Source organism: Echeneis naucrates, chromosome 7 (assembly GCF_900963305.1).
Source record: "Echeneis naucrates chromosome 7, fEcheNa1.1, whole genome shotgun sequence".
NCBI classification, from domain to species: domain Eukaryota; kingdom Metazoa; phylum Chordata; class Actinopteri; order Carangiformes; family Echeneidae; genus Echeneis; species Echeneis naucrates.
Genome location: NC_042517.1, coordinates 15,582,292 through 15,607,269, shown reverse-complemented (window position 1 = coordinate 15,607,269; position 24,978 = coordinate 15,582,292). Strand labels below are relative to the sequence as shown.

Genomic DNA, 24,978 nt, shown 5'->3' with positions numbered 1-24,978 from the left:
TTTTAATATCTTGTTTAAACATATGCTGAGTTCATGATAGCAATCCTATAATCACAGAGAAAATAAATTCACAAGGTTAATTAAATCTATAAAGCTTTTTTCCCTTTATTTCTAGCGAACATCATATAACAGATTCACAATTTTTTAAAAAATATACATATATTTTTGTAGCTATAACATTTAAAAAGAAAAAAAAATCATCAGGTAAGGTTTTCTTTTGAAAAAAACTAAACAAAACAACAAAAAAAAAAAAAACTAAAGTGAAAGAGTGTGCTGAATCAGAGGAGATACCCGTATCTGAGTTTTTAAATACTTTCATTATTTTCCCTGCCCTCAAACATATACAGTACATAAAAAATGAGATGGGAACAGAAGCGTACAGTACACAGGGGTCAAGAGTATTCACAAAGCATCATGTTCCAACGTGTTATTAGCACCATTACTCCTCAGCCTTACTGCACTTTTACTCATTTTCATCATTCAGTTTTTAATGGAAAAACACCATGAGTGTCAAGGCGATGTGGCACAGACCTGTCTGTGTAGGTGGGATTGTCTGTTACGCATTTTTCATTAGTGTTCTCCCTTTCTCAGAGATAATGTTAAAAACATATTGGAGGGTAATGCCTTGACGAACAAATTGTTTGAAATGGCTCCTAGTGATGAGAATAAAAAAAATTTTTTTTTTATTAAATTAAAAAAGGCGAAGAGCTGCTCATACATTCACCTTGCCTGCCCAGGCCGACACTTGGCTCAGAAGCAAGAAACAAAAAAAAAAAAAAAAAAAAAAAAAAAAAAGAAAAGAAAAGAAAAAAGAAGAAAATGCAATTGCGAAATTGACGGAGAGATTGCATTAAATCTGTTTAGCATATTTACTGTATATAACATCTGTAACATCTAAAGTCAATTTTTGTTCATACATCTCTGCAATTCTTCAATAGCGTTTACTTTCATACCACTGATTGAGAGTCGATACCCTGCAGGAAACACTGTCAGTGTGGGGACAACCGTTACAAAAACAGAGTGAACACGGACAAGTGCTTGATTGTCTCACTAAATGTCTTCAGTGTATCTGAAAGGAGCCTTCCCGAGATCCTTCAGTTGCTGCTCCATAAGTGTGGACACCCGTAAAATGAGTTTTTTATATAATTGTTTTATTCCTTCCCTGCAACCCTGCCTTCAGGTCTCTACATCGTTTATCTTCATGGGCGCAACAGAGACAAGGAGGGTGTGTATGTGCTTATGTGTGTGTATATGTGAGTGTGTGTGTCAGTATGCATGTGTTTGCATGGGCAAGTTTCTACTGCCACTTCATTAGCTTAGAGCCATGAGGTAAATCCAGGAGGCTTTCATCAGGGCCGGTTGAGGGAAGGGTGTCTGGGGCAGACCAGCGCCGCTTGCGTGGACGTGGCTGCCCTTGTGCAGGAGGCTCTGCAGCCAGGACACTTGGAGGGGCTGGTGCATTAGGGGGTGCATGGTGAGGAAGCGGGGGAGGAGGAGGCGGAGGAGGCATCTCCTCCCTGTGTGAGCTGCTGGACTCTCCTGCAACCCTGGAGGGGTGTTGTGCGCGATGGGCCCTGGAGCCGGTACGCGTGTGTGTCCGGTGGGTTTGGGCGGGTTTGGGGGTGAGAGCCAAACAGATATCCCCTTCCATGAGCTGGCGGCAGTGCAGGCCGTACAGCTGTGTGGTTCTCTGGGGACAGCAAGAAGACCAGCCTTGGTCCTGAACAAAGAACGGATACTCCACCAAGACCTTCAGTAACTCCTACACAAAACCACAACATTATTACACACTTCACAAAGAGGACTCTCATGTCTTCACACTAAAAATCACCACATTCTGGAATTTGGTACTTAAGATAACGTGTGAGATGTTAAATTGGTCTGGAGTGTTTCCACATGTGAAAATCAAGGAAACGACAGTTTAAACTGTTACTGATTTACATTAACACTCATCTTGTCATGAAGCAATTCATTCAATCTTTAGCAATGTAGATACGTGTTACTAAAATCTACAGTCAAGCATGCGTCTGAAGAGAAAGCTGACCTGAGTATTGCGGTCGGTGAGGTGGACCTGCAGGTGGCTGAAGCCCTGTGTGCTGCTGGGGGAAATCAGCAGCACGGTGCAGGTGCTGAGGTGGAACTCCGGCGAGGTGTCCGCGCTCCGCAGGAAGTCCTCGGTCCGCAGCTCCTCCACGCGCTTCAGTCGCCCACTGGCCAACTCAATCAGAGAACCCTTGGTGAAGTGAGGTAGGAGCGCAGGGGGAGATGGGTGAAGCTCTGGCGGTGAGGTGTGAGAATGGCAAGGAGATAACTCCCCTCCTGTGTCTCTTTCTCTGTCCCGTCTTTTGTCACGCTCACTGCCTCTTTCTTGGTCGTGGTGAAGGTGCTTCTCTTTGTCTTTGTCTTTCACTCGCTCCCTGTCCCTGTGTAGGGCTCTGTCTCTTTCTTGGTCTTTGTCCCGGTCTCTTTGTAACCTGTCATGGCTATTGGGTGGGCCCAGGCGTGAGTGAGGTGAGTTTCTTAGATTGTGCTGCCTGGGGCCTGGCTCCCTATGTAGGTTGTACACGTGTGTTCCTGAGGGGCTATAGTGTGGGTAGGGCTGAGGGCTGTTGTGGTACACTGATCCCAGGGAGTAGGAGATCTGAGCTTCAGCTGTCGTGGCCCCTATGGGGTCCAGTAGTCCCAGTCTAGTTGCCCTGGGGTCTGGCCCAATGGGATGGGGACTGGTGGGCAGAAAATGTGAGCCAGTCTTAACTATCCCATGTGGATGCTTGTCCTGCAATGAGGAATGTGGCTCAGGGCTCTCCTGGGCTCGAGAATCTGACAAAAATGGCCCACCAGAATGGGCACGGGATGTTAGATCCTCCCGCTGTCTCCGTCCACCGTTGGTATGGGAGCTCTGGGGACTGACATCCAGTCTAGTTCTGCAGCTATCACTCCCATATTCTACTGTGAGCAGAGGCCTGGAGGTTGAGGCAGTCCTGCTGCCTGGCCCATCCAGACCATTGGGCCTTTTGCCCAGGTACCTGTGTCTGGTTTCGGAAAAGCTTGTATCTTGCGGGTAGAGAGAGGGCTGGCTTAATAAGTACGATGGGGAGAAGAGAGGGGAACTGTAGTCACGCCGGCCGCTGTTGACGTAGGGCCACACCTCTCTAGAATCGGCTGGGAAGGGAGTCTTGAAAGAGGGAGCAGAGGAGGAAGCTAGGGAGGGGGGCAAAGAGAATGAACCCTCCCCTCTAAGCCACCTGGAGGTGTGGGGCAGGGTAGAGGAGAGAGGGTCATCTCTCCATGCTGGAGACCCCGAGCCCCTCATCTCGCTGATCTGCCCTGGGGTTAGGGGAAGAGGGGCAGAGGGAGAGTAGCTCAGGGGCCATGGGAGAGGCAGGGGGAGGCATGGCGCCGGAGCAGGGAGAGGTGGAGGAGTGTGGAGGAGATTAGGGTTCGGGACGGTCAGAGCTCGGTCCCTGTCGCTGGCCTCCCTGGCTCCCTCCCCTCTCCCTATGCCGGATCGACTTCGAAGTGGCACCGGGGGTTTAAACTCGTCCGAAATGACGTGATGTTCTGTTGATCCTTGCCGAGACTCCCTCTTCTTGGGAGGGAGGCACTCTTTGCCGCGGTCGGGGCTGGGATTCATGGGTGGGCTCCAGCGGCAGTGGGGGCCCCCTGTGCGTGGGTGTAGGCTAGGTCACATGGGCCTCACGGGAGAACGAGGGGTGCGGATGTAGGGGAAGGCTGCTACACAGCATCACTGTCGGATCACTGCGGATTCTTCGGTGCTGAAGCGCTGCTCACCTGTAGAAAGGAGGAGGGGGTTACGAGGACAGAAACAGAGATAAGACGGGTTATGGACCGAAACAGGGGTTAGACATTCAGCTCTATCGTACAGATGGAGATGAAGCAGACAGTGACTCCATCTCCCAAACTACTTTAAAGGTTAGAAACATCTTGATAGCTGTCACAAATTAGTCATTACCTGTGTGCACTGTGGTGGGACTGAAACTACTCAACTTACTTGTTTCATTCAAACACATTACTCCCACATGTGGGCTAAAAATATATTTTGGAGCTCATAAAGTTCAGAGACAGAGTGGTGTGTGTGTGTGTGTGTGTGTGTGTGTAATAGTCACTCAAACACAGAGAGAGCGAGAGAGAGAGAGAGAGAGAGAGAGAGAAAGAGAAAGAGAGCACTCACAGCAGGAGAGTTTTCATCTCTGACTCTCAGGGGATGATTGGAATATGTAGATATGTTTTTGTACCACTTTTATGAACCACCCCCACAACACCCCTGGGTGTTCTCTGGATTCTATATAAGCTTACTACTAGCACCCGAACCCCTTCTGTTTCAGACATGCAAACACGCAAACGCACACACACACACACGGACAGCAACAGAGACAGAAATACTCCCTCAGGCGGCTGTACTTACTCCCCCAGTGACAGGCAAAGCTGGTCACCACCCACCCAAAAGCTGACAGAAATACTGTTGATATTACCACCAGTTGTTGTGGATACAGGATATGGGTCTTCGCATATTAATTGTGCGTCCCAGCAGGGGTGCAAGGAAACATGTGTGTGTGCCATGTTTGTCAGTGTACATCATTTTGTAATGGTTTTTTTTTTTTTTTTTTTACATTTTTGCGGGGGAGAAACGTGTGTAAGTGTTTATTTGTTTAGGTCTCTTGTGTGCGTGTGTGTTTGTGTTCAAGTCGTCGAACGTGTCAGAGAATTTGCAGCCTGGTTTCATTCAGTGAGAAGTGCGGGGGAGCTCTCCCAATTCTTCTCCAAATGCTCTAAATGGGCTCTTTTGGAGACATGGCTGCCGCAGCACCAGTCCAGCTGTTCCCTCCACCACCATCACCACCACCACCACCGCCGCTCTCGCCACAACACCATGATGCCACTCAGCCCCTCACTCGCCTGCAAGTCTGTCTCAACAGCCTACCAACTCCCTGCCGTCTCACCATCCGCCACACTGTCACCATGGCAACTGTGTCCACACACACACACACACACACACACACACACACACAAATACACACACTCTTGCGAATCCAGTCGGTTGGAGAGGTTAGATGGGGATACTCCATGGAGAGGCGGGTAAACTGTTGCTCATCGAGTCACTTGGTGCAAAAACAGAATGAAGTGTCTGAGTGGAGGGGGAAACTGAAAACGGAGTGGTAGGAAGAGAAACTGACAGCTCAGGTGTGATGGAGGAAGGCATGTGAAATAATGTTGATGGATATTTATTATCAGATGTTATTAGGCAAGCATACATGTTACGTTCGCGGTGTGAAATCCTCCAGATTTAGTGATACAAGCTTGGATATAATATGAACAAAAGGGCTCCGTGGGCAGAAAAACTCACTGACCCGGGCTTCATGAAAACTGATATTCTGGAAATATAGAGAAAAGCCTTCAGATGGCAGCACCCAGCTAGGAATCAGAATTGATATGCTCCTTATCAACACATATCCACACATATTTTTTTTTTTACAAGTATCCACAATTTATATATTTCTTTCAATAGGCACTCAAATTCATTATCGGAATCTTAATCTAAATGGTGCAACTAGTTCATGAAAGCAACACATCTGCAATAACATCTGCAGCAGATCAACAAAGCAGTCGACGTAATATAAATAATTCTAAGACAATAAATATCAAGAAAATATTGTTGTTTTGTGAAAACTTCTAGCAGTAACCACACTTTTTAAATGTGTTTTGCAGTTTATACTTCCAAAGGTCTGAATTTCCTACTTTTTTTTCTTCCAATGTGCTTTTCACTGCTCTTGTCTGGAATCCAGATATTAAAATTTCAACCAATTTCAACCAATTTCATTTGTCCTGAAATGACTCTTGCACTTTTGTCCCATCAACAGCCCAACAGCCCTCGTGAAAAAGGGTAATCAAAACAAACCCAAGGTAAACTTAGGTGAAAAAGCACAAGAAAACAAAGAACACAATTGTGCATGTGGAGGAGTTTGCAGAGAAATGTCTTCTAGCAGAATACTCCTACACTGTACAGCCATGCACTCAGAGCTGGAGTTTATCTGGAGCTACTTCGGTCAAAGTATTTAAATATATCAACATCCCAGATCACAGCAATAACAATATTCCACATTTCTTCCAATGAAATACTCCTCCAGCCTCTTTATTTGCAATGTAAGCATAAATACAAATTAGTTCAAAATATTTTTTTTCCCCTTTTTTCCTAAAACTGATTAAAAACTACACTTATTGAACTGTTTGTTTTTATATTTACATTTTTTGACATTGAAGTTATTTATTATTTTGAAGTTTAAACATTTCTATATGCGCTGCTCTGTCTCATCCCGCCTTTTGTCTGTATGCATATCTTAGGAGAACCGTCAAACCGTATCTCCACACTCAGAAAAACAGAACTATGTAAAATTTGGGACAAGTTTCAATTTATTTTACAACCAAAGAAGCATAGCACAGTTAGTTCAATGGTGCTAATTGAAACAGAAGAGCAGCAGCAGCTCTTGTGGGGCTGTTGTTGAGCAGTTAGAGAATGTGGGAGCACACAGACAGGTTTGTGGAGCTGGTGGTTGTTGTAGTGTGATGTTGGACTGACCTTAGAGCGAGCTGAGCAGACATCCCAGTGTTGGCAGTCATTCATATTCCAGTCCTCCCAGAGGGTCAACCCACTCCTCAGCTCCTCATCGTGCTCCACTGCTCCTCCATAGCACCGCCGACAGTTACAACACCCGCAGGTATCAGCAGGCTCCAGCTACACACTGCCTCTGATCTGTGTGCGCATGAAATAACACCAGCAAACCCACCAAACTGAGGAAAAGAACTGAGAGCCTGCTATCCGTCTCTCTGTCTAGTGTGTGTGTGTGTGTGTGTGTGTGTGTGTGTCAAGAGAGTCAGTGAGTGTGTGAGTGTGTGTGTGTGTGTGTGTGTGCGTGTGCTTGTGTGCAAAGGGCTGAGGAAATGAGTAATATCTAGCAGTGAGAAACATGTCTGCTATGCAGAGCCACACAGGCAGACCAGTTGCTGCTGCCGCCCACTTGCTTTAATCACTGTGAGGGATACAAATATGCATGCACACACATAAATGTGTTATGCACACACAAACACACACACGCACGCACGTACAAAGAGTCAAGGATACAGCACATACAGACTATATATGTGACTATAAGCTCCCTCTACACTGTCTGATCTTATGCTTTTCACATACATCTCTCCCTTTAAATGTGTTTTTAATGGCGAAAAGTTATTCATCAATCAACTAGTCACCATTCACCATTGATCTATATTTCTAGTGAACACTTTTCAGAAGCCTTATTGGCACATAAAAGAGAGGGAAGGATGGAGGGGAGGCAGAGAGACAGTTGATGAGAGACAGGGAGGGACGTGGTAGGAGGTTCGTCCTACACACATTCTCAGACTTAGGCTTTTGCTGTTGCCTGTGACTCAAAACTAAACCTCACATCCATCGAACAAACACACAGAAGCACAGACACGTGCACGCACACACGCACGCACGCACGCACACACACACACACACACACACACACACACACACACAGAGACACGGTACTTGTTCTTTTTGTTTATCTTTAGTTTTCTAGTTATCAGCTGAATATGTGTCCTTTGTTCTCATCAAAGCACTTTGTGATGAACCTGCTTATTAAAAGAGCTTTTATGAATAAATTTGATTTGACTTCATACACACGCACGCACACACATACACACACGGTTTCATTTGCTAGCCGGAGCAGGAGAGCTTTGAATGATTTGCTTCAGTGATTCAGGCAATGTAAGTGAAGTGTGTTGGAATGGCTGGTACGGCGTATTAGGACTGAATTGGTGAGAGCTGTGTTGTTTATGCATTGCAAGAAGAAAAAAACTTGTCAGTATGGAAACCTTTACCCAAAATAATAAACAGGCCCAAGGTTGAAAATTAATCTAAAAAAAAAAACAAACAAACAAACAAACTCATCAGCTCCTTGTCAAAGAAACAGGGCCAAACCTCAATTTAAACAGGCTTATGTTAATTATCAGCGCAGAAATGCAATAACACAGTGAGAACATAAATTGGAGCACAGGGAGGAATCGGATTTAATGAAGCAATCTAATCATTATTGGTTTTTAATTGTAAAAAAGCAATCAATATTTTCTTTCATATTTCTACAAGCAATTCATCCAGCCCTCTGAACATGGTGCAAAATGCAGTCTCATATCTGCCAACAGCAAATTGGAGCTTAACCTTGTCTAACTTCTCAACCTCAGTGGAATGGAAAGCTAATCAGACCTGTAGGTGTACAGACACATCAGCTTGAAGGCCACAGTGAAACGTTCTCACAGCGTGGTGACAATTGCCAAGAAAGTCTCCTCTGACATTTAGGAAAAGATTACTTTTTCTTTTTTTTTTTTCCAAAGTGAATGCCGTTCGAAGATACAGGCACTGAGGTTGTGTGGGCACAAGAGTCGTCTGCTCCATTATTTATTGTATTTGTGTGGGTTCATTTTAAATCTCACTGTTAATAAAGAATAAAGTAAGAACTTTGGATTAATATAAAATAAATAAGTGGTTTGATATCTATTTTTTGATGATGCAGCCACATCATAATATCACATTAAGTAATGGAAAGAAGTAACAAGAGCATTTAACTGTTATATATACACGGTACTAAACATGGTCTATAAATAAACTTATAATTGTGAGGCTTAAATAATGAAAATTCCATCCGTTTATAATTATACTTTAATTATAGTCAATAAAAAGGGATCAGTTCTTACTTACTATAAAAACATTTTTTTTTTTGTTTCTCATTAAAAAGATTAATACCTAATTTAGCTGGACAACTGGCTACACTTAAAAACAAATCTCTACTGCAGTTTTTCTCATCGAGCTGTTCAGTTCATGATTTCTTTCTCTTTTTTTTTTTTTTTTTACTTAAACCATTACATTTTCAGGTCATCAAGCTAATGACAAAACATACATTGTATATGAAAATATACACATATATATATATATATATAAAAGAAGCAGTGATATGCAGACCAAATGTTTTTTTTTTTTTTTTTTATATAAATCATTAACACCTTTATCCTGCTGTCTGAATTCAGAAGAATAGATTTAATTTTACTGCATTATAATGTATTTGAAATCTAACTATATAATAAAGCAGCAGCACTAAGTCAGTGCCTGATATACGTTTTGATATAATAGGCCAGTCATAGTGAAAAAAGAAAGAAATAGAACAAAGAAGGGTTTCATCAAAATGTATTTACTACAGTATGAAGATGTAGAAATGACTACTGTGTGCTACTTATGCATGCACACACACACACACACACACACACACAGACAAACACATACACAAAGGCAAACATCAACATGGGCAAACACAACATGAGGTCATATTGTGCTGTCAATCATTTATGGCACCACTGAGGCTTTTGGTGTACACTCTTTCTCCATTTCACCAGGCTGTTGTTCTACACACAAGCATGCAAGCACAGAGTGAGGCCTACACAAGAAAGGTCGGATGAGTCAGACTACACCCAAGTGGAGGAGAAGCACGTTAGCAATAGGGGTCAAAGGCTTCCACAGCATTCAGCCCCCTCTCCTCAACAGTTTCCACTTCCATAAAAAGAGAAGAGAAAAAAAAAAAGAAATTTTGCACCTTATTTTTTCTTTTCTTTGACCCGTCCTCTTGTAGAGCCTTGTATCAGGTATCTGATCACGTTTCAGGCTGAGTGGAGGATCTATGATGGACGTCTGATGCAGCAGAAATTTGTTGCTGAATGTAACAGATCTGAACGAAGGGGAGAGTAGAGGAGAGTGGGAGGAGGGATAGCTAGATAGACAGACAGACAGATAGATAGATAGATAGATAGAAAGAAACTGAAGTCTTTGAGGAAGAGCTGGAGTGATTGAGGAAGAGGCTGGGGGGAGGAGGGGAATACTACTAGCCTTGTGTGGTGGCTTACTCCACAAGGAGCCGGGCTAAGCTGATAAAAGGACAGGGTGATACAGGTGATAGCTTAATGGGCAACAGGGCCAGGTCAGCCTTCAGATCCCTGACCCATTCTTCAACAGGATGAGCCAGCAGCCCTGCCCATACCTGGCTCATCCACAATGAGGATGGGCTTATAGCTCAGGAGTTACTATTAACACCGCCCCCCTCCCCTCTTCTCCGTGCAAACTCTTGACATGTCTTCCCGTGGCACAAGTTCATCAAAGTATCCGCCTGCTGTTTACAATAAGGGGATATGGTGCGTGCCATAAGAGCAGCAGAACAACCAGTACAAACTTACCTTCTGCAAACCAAATTCGAAAGAGTGTTTGCTAAACGTTTCAAGAAAAGAGCTGATGGGGAGATAGTGGAAGAGTGTTTGTCATGCAGTGTAGAATTGTGACGCCTGTAATGTATTGCTGGGTTAATCCCTGTGAATCCTAACTGGTACTGCCTAAGGCTGGCTTAGTATAGTTCTGGGAGGAAATCCCCCTGTGTGGTGGTACAGGCCATTAGCCCCTGGGGTATAAATAGGGCAGCTATGGCTCCTTAAGCTGGCTTTTACGCAATATCAGTTAAAAATATGACTTGACTAATTACCAGCCAGTCAGCAGAAGCAAAAATTCCTCCACCTCATTCTCCTCTTCCCTTTGACCACGGCGGAGTACTGTAGTGTGCTTTTACCTCGAAATACACATCCAAGTTGCACATCCAAGAGGGCACCCTCAGGTCCACAGGAGTTAACAATCTGTATTGTACAAAACTTTGTGACATTTTCTTATGCAGGTTTCACATTGTTGTCATTCATTTACATGTTTATTGATGAGTTTCATTTTGACACTTTTCCATGATCTCAGTCTTATAATATGCTGCATTTGCACCTGCTATATTTTCACCCACAAAAGGCTGGCTTTGGTTTCAACATGCAAGTCTCAAATGCACCACAGAGACAAGACAAGAAATGAAGAAAACAAACGTATAATATGCAACTACTGATTAGGTGACAGCATATTCTTATGCAACTGCAGTGATTCCACATACCGCCTGCCAATGCAGAGTCATGCTTTTGTATTTCTGACCTTGCGGCTTCCTTTTTTCTAAATTTAAATTCTTTAGGTGCTCGAAGGTAGCAGTCCCTTTCTAGTCTGTGACATGATTAGCCGACTCAGAGGGCCTGGGAGTAATACTCGGTAACACTATGTAGTAATACTGTGAGATCAGGAAGGGTGGAAATTCAGAGAGTGAGACAATGTCTGATAGGGTAGATGAAACTTGAAAGAGCAAGGAGAAGAGTGTGTGTGTGTTTGTGCATGTGGAAGAGGAGGGGGATTACTTTCCATTCCAAAGATTTGTTGTTTCTGGCACTGTCCCCTGATGACTGCCAGTCAAATCGAGTTTGTGTTGGTTCTCTGGTTTAGCAGCAAAATGTCAGCAAGCTGTAAGCAAACATAGTGATGGCATCTCCATGGAGAGAGCATGGCCAGACCTGGCCGTGGCAGCTCAAGTGCCATTCATTTTCAGAGAGCCTGTCTAGACTGACTTCATAGATACTGTCTGGAGTACCTTTATCACTGGTGGTATTCAAGGCAACATTGCTATACACTGCCGTTATTGCTACGGCTCTACAACCCCTCCCACATCAAATATGCTGCCCAGTCACACACAACCACAGCCATTTACTCACTGCACTGCTTATGCTGTTCGTTATAAAGGGCGCTGCAAATGATATTGAAATAGAATTGAGTGGGCTTAGTGCTTGTTTTCAAAATGAGAATAGGGAGACTCCCAGTCCCACTTGAGAAAGAACCTTTATCACTCAGCTATTTGATCATCTCTGCTGATAATGAGAAATAAAATAAGACAAATTAAATAATTTATTGATTTTTTTTTTTTTTTTTTGCTATTGTTCTTGTTGGCCGGATCAAGATGATTAGGAAAGCATTCCAAAGGTAGATGGAGATTCATTTCCAACTTCAAAAGAAGCTGTCAGGGCAGTATTGATGTTATATAGGCTGCAGGATGTCTCAGATGTTATACTCTTTGTGTAATGATACCGATACCGTGCAGTGTATTGTGTTTGTCCATGTTGGGTCTGTCTGCGCAAAGGAGCAGATTTATTTGCATGGGCTGCAGAAAGACAGGCCTGGCTGAAAGACTGTGGGTGTAAGTAGCGGGTGGGAAGGGTTAAAGGTCACTGACCTCTATTGTAGATGAAGTGTGGAGGAGGAGGAGAACATATTGCTTGATCATACACAAGGGTGAGCAAGTCAAGGCCAGGGAAAACAATCTGCACAAACACAAAGTGAGGAGAAGCCTCAGATAACTGACAGACTGTATGGGCATGCTTGCATCTGAGCGAACATGCACTCTCTCGCACATGCGTGCGCATATCTTCACACCAAAGTAGAATCTGAATGTAAAGGCATCTAACAACGGATCATTTCCAGCACTTTTCTTCTCCCGGGACACCCCGGCCACCAGGTGCGCCTGTCACCTGTAGTCTGGCACAATGTCAACAGTATTCAAACACCTGCCTCTGTTTGGGATTATTCATCAGCCTCCTGGCTCCTCTGATGAGCTCCCCAGCCAACTCTCATACCCCTCCAACTGTTAGAGTGCTGATCTGGGAACAGCGGCCATGCAGAGCTCCATGAATGCCACAAACATAGAGCTAATTCATGATCAGCACATACTAAAAGAAATATATGCTATTCCATTACTTACTTGCATGTGGAGCTCTACATGCCTGAGCTCACATGCTGCTTAATTAGTCAGTTCGTTCAGTGATCAAAAAGCAGGTGAATTCATATTTTGAATTTCTTTTTTTTTTTACGAAAATAAGTTTAAAATATCTCCACACATCAAGAATGGATGGATGGAAACTCGCGCTCCATTATGTGAGAGGACGACATGCAAGACATGCAAAGACATGCCAGTCTGACCAGAGGTGTGACTGTGGGTGACAGGGAGAGTTATTATCCCTCACACATGAATTGGTGTGTTTCCTGCTCTGTGAAGAGGAACGGGGTGGCAGAGAAAATTAGAACACAAATCATGCTATGAGGGGTTATGTTGTGGCTTTGAGTACCTGCGACTCTGTGTGTCAAAGCATTTTAGAGGATGAAAGGCGTACATTCTTTCGGAGCAAACACATTAAACGCAGCCCCAAAAATCACAAATACATCCGCAACACAAACACACAGATTCACACAATCATGCAAATGTGTAGTCTCTGCATCAATGTACTCTTCACTATGTAAGTTTTCCCTCTATGTCTCTTTCACTTTCAGCCCCCACCCACTCGCCGTCTTCCTCTCTGTCTTTCCCTCTCACTCATCTGGCTTGTCTGTTTGAGAGCACACACTCAACGTGGGTGAGAGTGCTAGAGTAGAGTATATGACTGTCAACACATGGTGTGTGTGTGTGCGTGTGTGTCTGCCTATCTGTGTGGTGCTGTAGGTGGAGAGGCACAGCAGGGCGTGAAGGAGCGCTGTGATAATGACAGGGCCATGCATTATATAACATGCAGATTGCATAAGGAGAAGATTATTTTAGGTCCAGATATTGAGGATGTATAAGTAATTTTTTTTTTTTCATATACGTGGGTGTTCAGCATTATGCACACCTCTAAGTGCACGGGTGTGCGTTTGTGTAAAAATGTTCAGAAATTTGTTCATTTTCTGCGGATTCTTTCGAGGACCGTGTGGGCGTAAGACAACTAAAGTGTATTATGTGTTTGTAAGAAGGGGGCATGAATGTTTTCAGATTTCTTTCTTAGCTATCTGCATATCAAAACAAGTATGTGGGAATGTTGGCACATTTGCGTACAGTGTGTATAAGCTCCCACTCATTAACACTTTTAGACTTCAGAGGGATCCACTTTAAAAGGCCTGATTCTCCTTATTGGGTGCAAACATCGTAACTTCCAGTATGGAGGATTTTCCTGTAGCAGCTTGCGTTCTAAGAACACATGCTCCTCTCCGGAATAAGCAAGTTTTGCAGCACTTGCCCAAAAGCGCTCTGTCCTATAGGATGGGTTGTGCGGAGTCACAGAGGTGAGGCAGAGCAGATAGTCTCCATGTGCCGCTGCCTCCTCTGTGTGCCTTGCTCCTTGCATGAGTGTGCCCCTGTAAAAATAGACCTCTTAAAGGGCCACCATCCACTCAACCTTCTCCCACAAGAGGCCTGTTCCGCTCAGGGTGACAGAGCTCTGAGAAACACGGGACGGGGAAACATGCAGTATTTGCCAGTCAGATCGAAGAGACAAGTTGTTTTTCTTTCTCCCCAAACAATATAGAAACATACCAATGCCCGGCTTTTCTTTGCCATCTTTACATCATTCATGAGGGCACATCTCTGGTACATAGCAGGACGGTACGACACTGCTCGGGGCTTTGTCCTGCTAAGTTACAGTGAAACACAAAACAAACAAAGGATCTGGCTTTTGGAGCCACTTGAATACAACTAGAGCCCCACCTTGACACAAATTCTCAGCGATACAGAGGAGGGTTCATGCTTCGCACACGCAGGTGAGAAATCCAACAGAAAACCAACAAAACAGAAAAATTGCTCCCAGCAAATGAAACACACTTTGTAAATGTACGCTTAAAAAAAACCAAAAAAAAACAAGATGATGTCTAGAAGCCATCCTTCAGTCACTGAACACTGTATGCTGCACTGTTTGTCCTTGGAAATGAAATAAGTGAATTGAGACAGGAGGGAAAGATGTCATATGTGTCTTATAGCTGTGAACTGTTTGAACCTGTGAAGTCCTATATGCAGCATATGGAATATCACTGCAGCAGAAGGACAGCGCCGGCTGTAGCAGAAATTGGACATACAGAAATCACAATCAGCACACTGGCATAGTATTTCTCCATCGAGAAAGGTGAGAAACGGGGAGGGATTTGAGGGGAGTCAGGAAGGGAAGCACAAACACAGCCCTGTGTTCCTGACGGAGGGATGCAGAGAGAGGACAGTTTAAAGTCTTTGACTAAGTAGAGTCACAAAGTTCAACCAAAAATATGAACTTTACACAGGAGGTTATTTCAGTGAACGTTTTCTCTTTCCTCCTGCACTCCGAATCTGGAGTTAGGCAGCTGATGCACCTGTGCAGCCACAGTCTCTCTCCTATTGCACGAGGTTTTTCCCAACGTCGGCACTTCCTATTTTTCTCTCTGTCTTCCTCCTCCTCCCTCATTTTGTCTCTTCCCAAATTTTCCCCAACTCATCCAACCCCACCCTCACCAGTCTCACATCCGTCCCTCCCAGTTTAAGCGGTCTCCTCCAGGGCCCCTGGCTATCTCTGGACCAGGGCTATTTAAGCCCACTGCTCTAATTCTGAAAGTCCTGATCGGCCGTCAGGCTGAGTGATGAACCTCCACCTCTCTCTCTCTCTTTCTCTCTCTCGCTCCGTCTGTCTCTGTCTTCCTCACACACTCCCTCTCTGGATCAGTCACACTCTTCCTTTTGTTCACACTCTCTCTGTCACTTCCACACACACAAACACCCCCACATACACGGGCTGACTTACATGAGTATGTGCCACGAGCAGCTCATTCACACACACACACACACACACACACACACACACACATTTAACATACATACCTTCTCTCTATAATCTACAATTAGCCGTACTAATCACACAGCACAGTCTGCTTACCCCTTCATTCAAAGTTGCTATCACACCTGAGCTCCCTTTCCCCCTCTCTCTCTCCTTCCCTCTCCCTCACACAGAAACACACACACACACACACACACACACACACACATACACACACTGGCAGCAGGAAACAGTGTGGTCACATACCTTGGTGAGTGCCTTTGTGTAGCAGGTAACAGAGAGTTTACTCATTGAATCAGCCAGCAGCAGGCACGTAGGAATATCCAGTTTTGAGACTGAGTCTCTTCCTCCTCTCTACCGCTCAGGCTTCTCTCCCTTCATCCTATTCCTGCATCTCCTCCTTCTCACTCTCTAAACGCCTCTTTGCTCTCTCTATCTCCCTGTGAGTGTGCTCTCTTTCTCTCTACCCGGCTTGCTTGATCTTTCCAACCCCCTCCCTCTCTTGTTCTCTCTCTTTCTCGCTTGCTCTCTTTCACTCTAAATGACACGCACCTTCTATCTAACCCTTACAACTTCAGTTTAAATTCATCCCTCTCAGTAAGTCTCTCTGGCACATAGTGATACTTGATAACTTTTTCTTCCCTGTGCCTAATATTCCCCTCTGTCCCTTCTCTCTCTCTCTTTCAGTCACTCCCCCCCCCCCCCCCCCCCCCCCCCCCTCCCCTCCCCGGGAGTGTATAATTAGACAGAGCTCAGTGGTAATACAGTCAGGCTCATTGTGGGAGCCTTAGCATTGCTGCTCATGCTTGGCTGATAGCCCAGTGCCTTTACTCATTAACCTCCCTGGAGCTGCAGAATAGACCGGCCCACGGCTCATGCTATTTGCTTCAACACCTCAGCCTCTTAGTCCATCGGCCAATTGCAGCCCACAGGGATGACGAGCAAGGTGTGCTTGCCGGGCGGGCAGTGCTGTAGGTGAGATAGAGCTAAACATAATCTCTGGGTATTGACATGTTACGGCAGGGACAGCGCAGCTGAATGCCCGCCAGTCAAATCTGACACATGAAGATTCTGTTACCTTTGAAACAAGTAATTTATCTTTTTGGATTGCTCAGTCATTCATGACCTGTGTGTAGTAGTAACACGTGCGTTTCTTTCAGGCATGAAACTACAAAAGACTCACACATGCTGTGGTGAAACCCGCTGCCTATGGGGCAGCATACTAATGTCTTGTGTAAGGCAACAATAAGTCATATGTTGTTTGTATCGTACAGCATGCTCCAGTTCCCCTCATCAATAACTTGGTGTAAACCCTTGAGGGAGATGGTCTTCACCACACCGAGCCAACTTCATGCATGGGAACGGGACTTACAGCTTTTGAGCTGCATTTTAAACAATTAACACAGACTAGTTATACAGCATTTGATCACGCTTGCACCCTTAAAGAGCTTAACTTTCTTTTACAAACAAAACCCTTTGTCATGACTGGAAATGACAAACTCAGACCTGAGGCTGTCTGAACAGGCCAGGTCAAAAGAGGAATTTACGTGACTGTAATTTTTTTTTCTGCTGTACAGTATCAGTGGGAATTTAGACCTGATGAGTCAAAGGCTAAGGGAGAGTTTATTAGCCACTCATTATGTCTCCTTTTGCTGTATTCTTGTTTTAGTTACGTCCATTGTTGTCATCTGAACCTGACAAGAAAAGCTTATATGTAACTTTCAGTTACCCCAGGCTTAAAATTAATGCTGTGGATTTGTTGAGATGTAAAAGAGATACCTAATTGCAGAGAATTTGGTGATGTCATGGTACCTCGTGAGAAAGAAAGAAAGAAATAATGAGGATGAAACCTTACTATGAAACAATTACATTAGAAATGGTTCGCAGGTTTTATAAACCGCAGTTTAAAGCGTGTAATATTTTTCTCCTTACATTCTCACATTTTTACTGTCTTTGTTCCACCATTTTAATGTTTCCACAGACATCATCAAGCTCTATCAAGTAACTCTGAGAATACAGTATCTGAACAGATAACAGCTACATCTATTGATTGTAAGCTTTACCAAGCTTGTTCTCTTTTTATCAGCCTCATAATAGTCAGAGCTATTAAAAGTTATTATATCAAACTTTGAGTATTATCACACACAGGCCTTGGCTGTCTTCAAGCACTTGATCCAAATATAAATGCACACTACCAGTCAAAAGTTTGGGCACACTTTCCTATTCATTTGAATGAGAAAATGTGCGCAAACTTTTGACTGGCAGTGTACATGTTTGTAGAGATTATTCCTTGTACTGGCAACCAAACCTTTTAACTGGGCGTTAAAAAAATGTAAATATCCAAGTTAATTTCAACAAAGGTCATCACTTGATTTTGTATTGAGTAAGCATTATCTGTCAAAAGTTTCTGTTTGACTTGAGCCCAGAAGTGGGAGGGAGATTGTGATCAAACACCCAGAGAGCGTAGGAGGGTGTGACTACAGCACTAATCGAGAGATCACATGGTGTGTGTTTGTGTGTGTGTGTGTGTGCGCATTCACATGCATGTGTCTTTTGCTCCTGTGATCATTAGGCACTGTGCAAGCCAAACGTCTTAGTATCATTTCCTCTCTCCTTCTGTCGCTCCCATTCTCACTTCTGCATTCACACTACAACATCCTATAAACACTGATGTAATAGAAATGGGAAACAACAGGGCACTGGTGACAGAGGAAACCTTCAAAAATCCAAATTATGAAAAAAGGATCAGCTGCGTTACTTTGAGGTTATACATTTTTAACCGGTTTCTTTACGTCATCGATGACCCTTGTGGCTCAGCGAGACACCGACTCAGACAAAAAACTAATTACATTGAAATGCCAACAGGATCTTTAACACTCACTTCAGGAGTGATATGACAAATCAGTGATGTGGCTGTGCTTGTATGAACAGTGTGATGTTAGGTGTTGTAAGATGAGGTAAGATACAAAGTCATCAGAGTCAAACACTGACAGCAGGGGTGTCAGGGTTTCTGCTGGTTAAACTTTACAGTGATCTTCCTAGAATCAGTAGCTGGAGCGTGTTCAGCTCCTCCCCATCATCACTGTACAGCGTCTGATGCTGAGGAGGCCCACTGGAATGAGAGAAAATGTATAAACTCTGCTAACCCATTGAAAAAAAAAAGAAAAAAAGAAAAAAAAGGAAGCTCGTGAAAGCGTGACTAGGAAAGCCGAGGATGGGGAATCTTTGACATGACATTTTCTGGGCAAATTCAAGTCACAGTAGACGTGAAAATCACATGGTAGTGAGACACAAACTCGTGGTTCCTGCCAATACACACACCACAGTCAGCAGTGACAAAGCCAACGTGAGACAATTTCACAACCGTGTGCGTGTGTTACATTATATTCCATATTTGTGCGTGTGTGTGTGTATATGTGTGTGTGTGTGTTTGTGAGAGAGAGAAAGTGACTCACCCCGTGTCAGTTACTCCTCTACTAAAGTGTCCTTTCCTTTTTTACTTCACACCTCTACACTTTGCTATTTTTGGGCCATGTTAGCAGAACTAGTAGTATGCAGAAAGTCTCACAGACAAACACACACACACACACACACACATAAACATTACAACATGCAAAACCCATTGGGAGTGTTTCGGAAGAGTGAGAGGAGACGTGGATCTTTCATGGTGCACTGGCACAGTAGCTGATTCGTTGGAGCAGACAGAAATATCCAGGGTTACTCGCAAAGTGAAAAATATTGTATTGCATAAGATGGTGAAAGGACCTGACCACGTAAATGCAACAGTAGCTCTCTCCCACAAAGGCACACACACGCTCGCACAAGCCTGGGCACAAATAAACACTCACAAACACGGGCACACACAGAGAGATGTCCTAATAGTGTCCTGCAGGGAGGCGGGCAGCGTCGGGCTGGGGTAGAGAAACTGGAGCTGAGGCAGAGTGCTGACTCAGGGAACAAACCAGTGAGAGAGAGAGAGAGAGAGAGAGAGAGAGTGTGTGTGTGTGAGAGAGAGAGAGAGAGAGAGAGGAGGACATTGTGCTACACAGAGGCCTCATGACTTGCGTGTGCAGACCATCGTGTCCTGACCACCACCCTGAGCCCTTTATATTATTTTACCCAACACTTTGCTGTGAAGGCCAAAACTACTTGGTCTTGTGACAACTGATTCTAAAAACCAGAGAGCTACTCCAGTAAGAATACCATTCAGAAAAAGGAGAAGTAAAAAGGAGAAGTCTATTACAGTCTTTATCTTTGAGTTGTATTCTGGTACTCGTTAGTTGTTTTTCTGAGTAACTGCTTTGTCCAATTGTTCCACTACACTAAACTGGCAACGTTGATTCTGGTTTGGTCAAGCTTGAAAAGTAGTTCCATAAATTTACCTCCCATTTCTGTTTCTCGTGAAAATTATGTGGCAGACATATGAGACAGAAGTGACATTTCCAAAAATAAAAAGAGTGGCATACACAATTAGTTTTAAACCAACTTGAAAGTAGCTAGACGTATGTGCAGCAGAAAAAGAGGTGAATTAATAAGGAAACTGTCTGACTGTAAATTGGGTCACATTTACAAATTATTTCCATTTTTTCAATAATTTGCCAATATATTTTGGAATAAATCAAATAATTTGTCATTGTAAGAAATGCCCATCATAACTTCCCAAAACCCGAGTGATGTCTCGTTTTTGTTCAACCAAAACATAGATGACAAAGAAAATAACAAGACAATATTTAGGAAAAACTGAAACCAAAAATTGAGAGCAACTTTTTCACTTGTTTCTGAAATGAATCAGCTAAACGGCTTGGAAATATCAAATTAGTTACGTTTCAAAATAGCACCAAGTTTTCTGTTCCAAAGCAGTGGTTGGGATTGGATTTGGTGATTCAATAGGTAGTATGTGTGGTGAAGTCAAGTCCATTTCCCCGTCAGCGTGTGTTATCTTCCTAACACAAACTGCTTAACCCCTGCCAGTCATCTCTCCACCATGTGGGGTTATTGCTGACATTTTGGTTAAACTCACTTTCGGTTTTATTTAAAAGAAAAAAAAAAGAAAAAAAAAAGGAGAAGAAGAAGGAAATTAAAAAAAAATAAAAAAGGAGGGTTGGTCTCCAAGTTGTCTGACCTCTACTGTTTCTCGGCCCATTAGTTTTTGCTGTAATCCTGTTTCCTTGTTTCAGTACAATGTCACTGTAACTGATGAAAAATGAGACCCATCCCTAAACTAAAAACAATCTGTGAGTCTTTAGAGTTATGGTTAGATATGTGTGTGTGTGTGTGTGTGTGTGTGTGTGTGTGTGTGCACATAAACATGAGGTATGTGTTGCTCTGAGTGCGGGTATGTAATGCGATGTATATAGCCTGAGCTTTAAACAGAAGACCAGCAAGTCAGCAACATCCAGGTGGTTTTGTTTTACCCTCAGATTTCACTTCCCCCATCTCTTTCTCTCTCTTTCTCTCCTCTCTCATTCCTCTCTCTCCCGCATGCGTCCCCTTGTCGTCTCCCTCTGTCTTTCCTGCTTCATTATTTGTCCTCTCTCTCCGGCTAAAAATACTCGCTGCCCTGTCACTATAACAGATCACCTCAGAGAGGAAATTCACTGCCAGCAGTGGACAGCGTTTGATACAACAGCAGCACCTCCCACTCACACACACGCGCATTGCACACACGCGCTTTGCACACACGTGCACGTACACACGCACGCGCACACACACATGCCATGTGTCTTGGATCATAATGGTGTCACTGGATTAGTATTCGCAACTGTGGGCTTATATAGAAAGTACGTTTGTGCGCGTGGTAAGCAAACAGGTGCAGGAACCTCATGAGGTTGACTGAGCTGTTTGGAGGGTTCACAACGTAGGTGCAATAGTTACATTAGATCATGCAGTCTGGAATGACAGACACACACACACACACACACGGAGCATTGCACCTGTGTGTTGCCGTTCAAAATAACTGGGAATATATTGTGTGAGAGAACTACTGAGTGGAGTGATGCAGACAAAGAAAATATGTGTGAGCAAATGTCCATGGGTATGTGTGAAAATGGGTTTTAATGCAGGAGAGAGATGGAGATGGGGAGAGCGAGTGCGAAAAAGAGCGGGGTTGACAGGCCACTCTTGTGACTCGTAGGAAAATTAAATAAACAACAACTTCTCACTCCTGCTTTCACACTTGATGTGCAACTCAGCTGAGTCTGTCGGAGACAGCGTATAAGGTGTGACTGTTTAGTGCTCTGGAGAATATTCCTTTATGTTGCTTGTTCTCATGGCAACTGAGTGATGACCCGTGGTGACCCTCGAGGGCTGGAGAGGGGCACAGGCCAAGTTGTCGGTTTGCGCAGGTCAACGGATGAATATTGTTACATTCACGATTTCTTGGAGGTCACCACGCTGAAACCGACAATGGGGGAAAAAAACCAAAAAAAACAAACCAACATAACAAAACATGGTCTACGTGCACGCGGCTGATGAACTACCGCCATGCATGTGTTGGTTTATCCACATGATGCACAAACACTGTATCTGTGTCAATATTATGCTCTCAGTGTGTCGCGTTATGGCTGATAATTGCATACTTTCTTGCTCTCAGTGGGGCCTTCGTCTTTCTTTTTCCATGCCATCTCTCTAAATATGAGTGTGTGTATGTATATAAAGCACAAAACACACACAGCCCCACTACCTGTATTTTCAACAGGCCGTGTTGTCTCATTATCAGAGTGACATTTGTGCAGTCCTGTGCAGCCATCTGGATGCGTCCCACACACATGTGAGAGAAACCAGCCTGGGTTTGGATCTGACTCACATCAAACAGTCTTTCTGCCCACACACACACACACACACACACACACACACACACACAGTTAGATACACACAAACACCAAATAGAGACAGCACAAATAGAACGGTTTCCAGTAGAAAATATCTGACATTTAAAGAATAGTGAAATGAGAGAAAGCTTGAGACAAAAATTCCAGCAGATGCTTCACAGTTAGAATTTCCAATCACAACAATCAGTGCCAGTTTAAAGCAGCTGCAGAAAAACGTCAATAGAAAATAATGCCCCTCTGGAAATAATGTCAATCTCAGTGAGGTGTGTAATCTCGAACACACGTGTGCGCAAATGCATGAATATGTATGGGGCAGCCCCGCAGCACATGCAAATGGCCATACAAAGTGCCACAGGTTGGAGTTGTGAAACTGTGTCTACGGTATGGTTCACTGGCCCAGATGAAGCAGAACATCAGCTCGTGGTTCCAGACGGCTTAATTGGCCAGGAAAGTCCCAAAATTGAATATATGATTAGAGTTATTGCTTTCTTTTCACTTTCAAGAACACGGTGAAAGAAAATTGTCTCTTAAAAGAAATCAACTACCAAAGAAGGTAGAATATGAAATTTATTCAGATAATATGCAGATTTACTTTCTAGCTCAACGGTGAATGAAAACAATTTTCTCCATCTGTGATTATGTTATATTAAATTCCTAGAATCACAACTAAATTTATCTCAGACAAAGGTTGCGGTCTAGTATGTGTAACGTGTTCTGTACTTACTGGGAGTCAAGAGGACAGACTAAAGGCTGGCATGAGTCAAACACTGAGAAGATTAAAGACTCTTTAGCGTGTTCATTCTAAAGTGCTGCATCTGGGCCAATTTTAAGTCCTGGTTTCGGAGCAAGCTGTAACCTACTGCGGGGATTATATGACTGTCACTCAACATTTGTGAAAAGACCAAATGTAGTTTCACAATGACTGTGTCAGTGCAACAAGCCAGGAAAAAAAAAAAAAAAAACACAAATGCACACATATCTGAACCAAAAGTGTTCAAAGTTACCACACTGAGTCATAATCAAAGAAAGGCTATAGATGCGATGTGAAAGATGGATGCCCACTTAAGACTCTCGGGGATTCTGGGCCCCCGGAGTCGATTATCTGTGAAGCTCTGAGCATGCAGGTTGCAGAATGTCACTGTGATGAACACTGGCATGCTAAAGCTCTGCTGCATGCAAGGTAGGCCTCACTTTACCCCCTTCATCTCTCCCTCTCTCTTTCCCTCCTACCTACTCTCATCAATAATTGATTGTTCCCACTGTACAGACTTCATTTGCTGGCTGTGAATAATGAATGAGACACGGAGTGGAGGCGCTTTTTCCTCTCCGCTGGTTTGATACCCGATTAGCCATTTACAGTGTGTGTATATGCTATCCGTGACCAAGCCTGGGGTTCCCAACGTGTGCTGCCAAGTGTAGAAACACCGCTGAGAAGGTTCCTCTGCCTCAGGGATAACCGGCATGACTGTGTGGAAAAAATAAATAAATCAATAAAATCAATCCCATTCACTAGAGGCAGTCAAGACCAAAGAAACAAGCGTCACTTAGGAGCAAGCAACACCCACGTGCTAAAGCAACAAGCATGTTTTTTTAATTCATGATTGAAGCCTGAGAGGCGATGAACCAGCTGATCTGTCGCATGGAAATGAACTCTGTGACTTATGCCGAATGTATAATTCCCATTATGGCCGTCTCTCACACGCATACATGGGTGCGCATGCTACATGCTGTACCTAGCGCACAAATACACACACGCAATCCCGCACGCGCACACACATACTATAACTCTGCCGCAGTGAGATGTGCTCCTTTGCAGCTCATGCCGTGTGATACAGATACTTACTTACCTCTTCAATGCACCTCAGTGGACTTCTGAGCTGTGTCCAAACAGGCACATTCACTTTCTCACACTTGATTCACACTTGCTTAACCAGGTTCATTAATAGTGTGTTTCAGTTCCACAAAGTGCTGCAGAAATGCAAGCAAAGCAATTTGGCATTCAGGGGGCTGTGGATGATGTTGCCATTTGTTGGGGTGTAAAGTTACCTCAGACGGAGGCTTAAAATGGCACCTTAAATGTCCTGGAAAAGCTGACATGAACGGCACATCCCCCCACCCCTCCCACATCCAAACTCACACACATACACACACATCCCCATTCATGAAATAAGAAAAAGGACGTGCCTAGAAACAGATAAAAGAGCCACACTGTTGCCAGTCTGCTGATGGAGAGAGTTGTAACTACAGAGCAGCTGTTCGACTTTCTGCATCCTGATGGAACGGGTGCACGAGAGCGATGATGACATGACAAGGAGTGGACGTGAAGGAGAAAGACGGCAGTGAGGAGATGGTGAAGAGTGGAAATGAGGACGTTACATACGGCGAGTCCATCTACAGCTCCTATCAGACACCTTCTATCTCTCACTCTCTGTCCTACTCTTTCTCTGTGGACACATCTACACTTAGTGAAGGACCTTGGCTGTGCGTCTGAACCCGACACACTTGGACGATGTCTGAGTCTGAATAAGACTTGATCTGCAGAGGTAGCTACACAGAGGCGCAGTTATAAAGGGAGATGGAGGAAGGG

General features: G+C 43.9%; 1 protein-coding gene across 2 annotated transcripts; it reads right to left on the bottom strand.

Moving 5' to 3' along the window:
* Positions 1–86: 86 nt before the first annotated feature.
* On the bottom strand, positions 87–16,036 carry LOC115045838 (uncharacterized). Of its 2 annotated transcripts, XM_029505763.1 has the most exons (4): positions 15,808–16,036; positions 6,596–6,769; positions 2,045–3,792; positions 87–1,762 (listed from the first exon to the last, which is right to left on the bottom strand). In XM_029505763.1, exons 3-4 carry the CDS (start codon positions 3,632–3,634, stop codon positions 1,298–1,300), a joined length of 2,055 nt encoding a protein of 684 aa, XP_029361623.1. In that variant the 5' UTR covers positions 3,635–3,792; positions 6,596–6,769; positions 15,808–16,036; the 3' UTR covers positions 87–1,297. The 2 variants fall into 2 exon arrangements, with proteins under 2 accessions (XP_029361623.1, XP_029361622.1); XM_029505762.1 differs by lacking the exon at positions 15,808–16,036 and having other exon boundaries at positions 6,596–7,888.
* Between the last annotated feature and the right edge of the window lie 8,942 nt (positions 16,037–24,978).

Excerpts from the sequence above, each read along its gene's own strand:
- LOC115045838 (XM_029505763.1), bottom strand. The coding sequence starts at position 3,634 with ATGAATCCCAGCCCCGACCGCGGCAAAGAGTGCCTCCCTCCCAAGAAG. Across the intron at positions 1,763-2,044 it reads TCACCGACCGCAATACTCAG|GAGTTACTGAAGGTCTTGGT; the intron begins GTCAGCTTTCTC and ends GGTTTTGTGTAG.